At 38.4% G+C, this 6,857-nt stretch overlaps 1 protein-coding gene across 3 annotated transcripts in view; it reads right to left on the bottom strand.

The window, feature by feature from the left end:
* necab1 (N-terminal EF-hand calcium binding protein 1) overlaps positions 1-6,857 on the bottom strand; it is a 39,360-nt gene that overhangs the window by 28,743 nt on the left and 3,760 nt on the right. For all 3 annotated transcript variants that reach the window (XM_065948381.1, XM_065948380.1, XM_020655326.3), the window contains exon 3: positions 5,224-5,332. In XM_065948381.1, coding sequence (XP_065804453.1) covers positions 5,224-5,332 — 109 coding nt within the window. The remainder of the gene's footprint in view (positions 1-5,223; positions 5,333-6,857) is intronic.

Raw genomic sequence — 6,857 nt, 5'->3', positions numbered from 1 at the left:
ACTAAAAAGCTTTGACTGGTGTTGTTTGAAACTCGTTGGCTTTAACATTTGAAGTAGAGCGTGACTGATATTGAATTTTTGGAGACCTTGGGAGTCATACTGATTTTACACAGGACAAGTTAACTCAATGCTGATGTGTTAGCCAATAAGGTGTAACTGTGTGTAATATTGTGTTTTCGTCTTACTGTTGTGGTTGTAGTAATAGGGTCTGCAGGCTCACTTTTGTTAAAGAGATGCTTCATAGAACAACCCGAGAGCACAGCATGGCAGCCTGCAAACGTTTGCCAATATAGACTCAAAACAACCACAAACCTAATATATGCAGGTCCCGGTTCTACCAGGGTTCAAAAGGATGCATTGCACCCTCATTTTAAATAACTGCACTCTCAATTGAATGGATGCAAAATAATAACAATAGTTTTTTTTTGTTTTTTTGTTTTTTTTACAATAATCAAGGCTTTTAAATGACAACAATGACTCAGATTGTGTTTGATCTGATGGTCAGGACAGGTGTACGTGAGCTGTCTGTTTCACCTACGCTATTCTCCATTGCTGTTGCCTGTCACTGTAGCTGCACTCCCTTAGATGCACCCCAAGTTATTTTGTTCTAGTACCGGGCCTGCCTATATGAGCCTTTTATAATGGTATTGTTACCATGGCAATGAGCAACTAGTTGATAACTAATATCCATCTCTGTTTGTATAAGAGCATCATCTCAGGGCAGAACTTTATTACACATCGATATGCCTAGAAAAAAGTATCCTCTGTCCACTTCTGAAACATATGTCTTTATATTTGCAGCCAACCACACAAACAATTTAACTCTCAATCAATCTTTAATTGTATAGCACCAATTCATAACAAATGTTCCCTCCAGACACACTACAAAAGAGCAGGTAAAGCACCTTACTCTTTGTTATAAATAACTATAAAGACCCAACATGAATCCATCATGAGCACAGCACTGAAAAACACTTTGCAAATTCACAGTGGCAAAGGGAAACTTCCTTCAAGTGGCAGAACCAGCAGAATCTGCTGAAACTGTGTTGGTGGAGGGAGATGTAGGAAGTAGGAGAAGGACAGAGCAACAATAACAACAAGATAATTAGTTTGATTCAGGTATTAGTTTTATTTTTCCATTTAACCTTTGCATTGTTTGAATTTAGTGCGCACAATGTATTACACTGTAAGTTCAAACACAAATCTCTTGTATTAACGATTTAATTCTCTTGAGTTACTTGGATGTTTGGGGAGGGAGCTTCCAGGTTTAAGCAAAAGGCGTGGCCAAGTGCAGACAAGACTCAAATGCTGCTTGTTGGAGAAGACCATGCACCCTGATTTCATGCCAGTTTTTCTTTGTATTTAGTGAAGGAAGTGTCAGTTTTGCCTACCCCTTATGCTATAAAAGTTCCCTTTTGTCTCATTGTGTTAGGTGTGTTCTTTTGATTCTGTACCTTATTTTCCATCTTGTTCATTTAGAGTTATATAAAGTTGACCTTCTTTTTATATGCCTAGTTCTTCTAATTTGGTTTGTACATTTGGTCTTCTTTGTTTGGGTAAAAAAGAAGTGAGTATCATGCATGAATTATTGCTTGGTCCATAACAAGCAGCATGTGAATATATTGTTCTTAATTAAATCCAAATCAAATCAATTCTGTCAATTCTGCACACGGTGAAGTCCTCTCCTGTTATTATTCCTAACAACACTTCAAAAAACTAAGATGTCTGCATTTACAGACTTTCTGCTCTCTCCGTGTATTCACTGAATAATCCTTGTTTTCCACATCAGCCTGAGCATGTTGGGCAGAACTTACAAGCTAGTGACTAATTCTTTAATCAATGCAGGATTCAATGAGAAGCTGCTGAATTACCTGCTAACAACTGTCATCTGCCTCCCAGTGTGTATCACTCACAGAGGGAGATGATCGTTTTTCTCTCACATGGATTTAGCAGATGGCTGTGATGGTACTGATGTTTATAAAATGTATTTTTTGGGGGGAATCAGAGACAGATGTTTGTCAGTCTAAGGGTGCAAATAATATACAGTATGTTTGTTAGGACATCTTCATTTTGGCATCAATGAACTTATAAAAGCACCATCTTTGTTTCAAGCTTTAATTGAGACTGATTACACATTGAGGCCAACTGATTAGTTGTAAATAAAAGTGGATATTATGTTGTTTGTAGTCATCAGCATTACTCTCGAAATGTCTCAGCTAACATAATAACTCATCTAAAGTTAGTTTAGAACCTGGAGTGGTTCATTGCTTTATCTTTGAAAACACACATATATAGCTGTATTAGTTTATATTTTTGTGTGTCATCAAAGGTCACAAAGACACAGGCAGCACTACTGGCCTCTCCTTTTCTTTCATAGACCAGTACCTGAAGCCACATTTAAAACTGAAGCTACAAATCAGAACTGTTAGCCACTAAACATTCATGATTGTTTAATGTATATAATGGGGGGTCGTTCAAACACTTTAGAATTCAATTATAAGAACAAAAGGTCAGCACCTTCACTTTTAATTGGCACCTCAGTAGCATGCTTTAAAGCCCTATTCCACCCTTAACAAGACAACTTATGCTGCGGTTATGCAATGTCAGGTTGCTTGAGTAATGATGTCTGACATGCTGATAGCCAAAATAGCCATTAGCCAATAACGCCATTGCCTTTTAAAAAGGTTAAGGAAAAGAGGCTCTCGGTTTACCTCATTCATTTTAACTTTATTAATACAAATATATCCACGGCAACAATTCTTTGGAAGCAGTTTCCTAAACAACTGTACTCAGAAAGCGTATGAAATTATGTTGTTCAGTAATGATTGTTAAATAATCATTACTTTTTTAAACATTTTCTCCTGATCTGTTTTAACCTGTCCTCACAGAAAATCTTGTCATACTGTAAACAGAGTTGGTTTGAACTGCTTTTGGATTGAAATACCCCCCCCCCATAACAACAGTTATACATAATTACATTCCTGTCAACAATATCTCAAACGTCACCGAAAGCTTTTCTTGCAGTGGGCTTCTCTCAACCTCAAATAGACCCCAATGCTATCACCGGCATGTTTAGCTTTGACTCAAGATCTCCATGTGTCGTTATACCAGGATATTTTAAGTTAAATAATATTTAATAACAAGGGGAAGTATGAAATATACTCTTGGAGGCTGCAGTGAGCAGTCAGTGCTGTTCAATAAGCAATTTTACTTCACTGAAAACTCCAGCTAATCCCAATGGAGCAGTGGGTTTATTAATAAGACTTTTAATAATTGATTGTGCACATTTGGCCCAGCCTTTATGAGTCTTTGGGTCAGGATCATATAAATGGAAATTGAAGCATGTAATATCTTTACTATTTAATAATGAATATCAGTCCTAACATTACAAACACCTGCATGTGTAATGTGGGACAGGATTGCTCACTTCTGTCTCCTTCTTTAATACTGTAATGGGATGTTTAATGATGTTGACAGATGGATCATGAGGGGGGGTTAATCTTTGGTGTTATGGATGATGTAAGGATAGCAAGTCTCTTTCCTTAAAAGAAATGTTAAATTCTGTGTTTAATCTGGGGATATAGGACATAAGGAAGTAAGGCAGGCTGACAGGGGAACAAAGGGACCAGGCTGACAGGTGTCTCTTGTGTCCTGCTGAGAGAGAATACACTGCAGGCTCACTGCCTGGAGCTCTTCTCCTCACCTCTGCCTCTGCCTGTCATCACTTGAGCAACACTGAGCTTTAGTGATTTACTCAGAGAATTCAAGATCCTGTGAGGAACTTTTGGCCCGTTTTGATTGTTGCGCCCCCTGGACAAAGCGGAACCTATCGTCTCTTTTTCTAATTTTACGCTGTACAAGTGTTAGCAGTGTTTTTTTTTAACAAATAAGAAATGCCATCCTGTTTCCTTTTGAACAGTCAAGCGTGTCACGCCTTGACAAGGGCTATAGTCCACAGCTGAATGAAGAACATTTCTTTACCCCTTCTGTCTTCACAAATGACATTTAAGTAACACAAGATAATTGTAACACATATTCTAAGCTTAATTCTTCAAGGACTCAAGAAAATATGGATGTCCAAAGTCACCATATAAAGTGTTTAAAAAAATTGGCAAACAAACATCTGCCGACGGAAAGCTATGAGCTGCCTAAATAGTGGATATCAACGTAAGTCCCACCTCTCACACGGCAAATAGCCAATCATAGTTAAGGATTTTGGGGTGGCACCTAGGGTGGCAAATAAGATTTCAAGAGGGGGGCTATGCCACCCCTGGTCACCCCTCTGGACACATCCCTGCTCCTTGAGAATCTTTGCAGTGGAAAAGGTAAATATAAAACGGTTTTGCCGCTTGCTGTTCATTACAACACCTGACATCTAGCCTGGTGCAGCAGTCTTTAACATTTAAAATAACTATGTAGAAATAATCAGTCTGGTTCCTGAGTTCTGTTTGCTTTTTGTAGCTCTTAAAGAGGCAACAGTATTACATTTAGTCAGTTTCATAACCAGGTAAAAACTCCTCACAGAAGCTTTAAAGGTCCCATATTATGCTTTTTCTGGTTTTACATGCTCTTTAGTGTGTTTTCCAAGTGTCCTGTGCATGTTTAGGCACATCTATGTGCAAAAATTCAAAGTCTGTGTAAACACGGCTTCTCCTACCCCCTCCTGTTAGCTGTAGCATTAGCTGCATGTAACGCTCGGTTCTAGCCCCCCTCGATAAAAATGTGTCAGTCCGACGTCATTGTCAGTGTGAGATCACTGATCTAAGCCCATTGGCTCGTTGTGGCGAGCCCTGCAGGTTGAAATTTCCGAGACGCGTGCTGAGCAACTGACCAATAACGACAGAGCGGATCGGCAGACTTTTTTCAGACTTTATCTATTGTGAACGTACAAAAGTAGGTACATAGATTAAATATACGAACCCCAAAAAGGGCATAATATGGGCTCTTTAAGCTTTTATACGCATTTTGCAGGACATTTATGTTTTCTACATTATGCTGTCTATACTGATAAATAAATGCTCATTTTATTTGAATAGAAAGAAAGGCTAAACGTTTGGTTTCTATCTGCTTTTGTTCTCTTAGAAACATAATTCAGTCACATATTCTAGATGTAGTGCTGTGTTGCAGGTTTAGTATTTATGGATGAAGATGTTGAGGGATGATTTGCAGTTCCTCCAGGATATAGAATACGATTAAAAAAAATGAAGTTGCTCATTGACTCACTCTGTGTTATGGGTGTCAATTGTGTGGAAGAGCTCCTTCAACTCGTCAGCTGTCAAGACTCCATCAGAGAAGTAGGCTTTGAATTCATCAAAGGATAGTTTCCCGTCGTCTAGGGAGAGAGCATGAAAATAAAAACTTGTCAACACACTGTCAGGACTTCAACATCCTGTGAGGTGAGGTGGATCATAGAAAAAGAATAACTATAAATCATAGATCTGTGTTGGTCAAATTCAATTGTGTTCAATCTCTATAAAAGGATTTTTTATATGAAGGCAGAGTCCGCAGGCAAGTGACACAGTTTTTTGGTGGCTTTGGCTGTATGCAGGTAAAAACAAGAGACAAAGAGGCAGAACACAGTCCTGGGAACAAAAGGATATTATCTCAAGAAGATAGCTTTACTCCCTAAAATTCGATATGGACATGCACTTGAAGCTTACAATCCACTGTAAGACTTTGTATCTCATCTCCACAACTCCAGTCACACTTTTCAATTTTCAAGTGCAGCTGAAAACAATGACGATAAAGGGAAAAAGAGGTGTTGGCCAAAAATGCTTCATTGTGACTGATTGCTACAGAAACCCTAAAAGGTTCCAAAATGTTTTACAGAAAATACCATGAAAATAAAAGAGACTTTAGGATAATCAGGAGAAAATGTTTTTATTCCTCCTCATTCCATTAGGAAATTTACATAATAACTTCAAAATTAGAATTTTAGTCCACCTCCTGGGGCACTGACTGGACTTATTAAAATGCAGCATATTATTTTACCAAAGGGGGGGTAAGGCAGTGAAGGATGAAGCCTACATTTAGTGTATGAATCATAGACTCCCTTTAAAGCAACAAGGAAATATAACAAAATAACAGTAAAATATTCATTGATTTACCGAACAACACCAAAGATCACTACCAGTTGTGTCATCAGATCAAATTTGATGGTAATCTCAAACAATGAGCTGTTTAATGCTTTGAAGCTCTACAATTATGATTAGAACAAAAAAGGCCCACGCCGAGTGAAAGATTCATGAAGGGAAAATAAATCAAGTTTCAAAACAAGCGGCCCCAAAAAAACGGAATATCCTGCAGCAGTATTTAGATAACCAACTGAAAACAGCCTAATGTTCACACAGCTGTGGCTGCAGCTCTCTTTGTGCTTGTGGGGGATAAGGTGGCTGAAATGTAAATGTTCACTGTTGACCTGCTGCTCTCGAGGTGATGCTCGCTACGACTGTCATGTCACTATGAATGCTGCGGGCAAGAGCCTCTTTTGGAAGATGCAAAACAGGGAAAATCACATAAAGCACATAAATCTGGCACATGGTGAGTCAGTGTCGAAGAGCTAGCTAACAAATAACTAGCTAAGGAAACAGCAAAAAACACACAGGTATGGATTTTAACTGACATGACTGTGGGACAGCTGTATGACAAATAGAGCATACTCGACTGCCATGTCAGTATGAATGAGTTTAGCTATTTGCTCTTGCTTTCATGAACACTTAAAGGATTTATATTTTTCACTCTTAAATGTAATATAAATCAAGTATATCCTCTGAAAATAACTCTGTGAGTCATGACTGTCTACAATGGGTGTAACACCCGAGTCCCACTGTCTGTGATGTTTTCAAAGTTTTCAGAGT

This window comes from Labrus bergylta, chromosome 19, assembly GCF_963930695.1.
Source record: "Labrus bergylta chromosome 19, fLabBer1.1, whole genome shotgun sequence".
NCBI lineage: Eukaryota > Metazoa > Chordata > Actinopteri > Labriformes > Labridae > Labrus > Labrus bergylta.
This window is presented reverse-complemented; position numbering and strand designations above follow the sequence as displayed.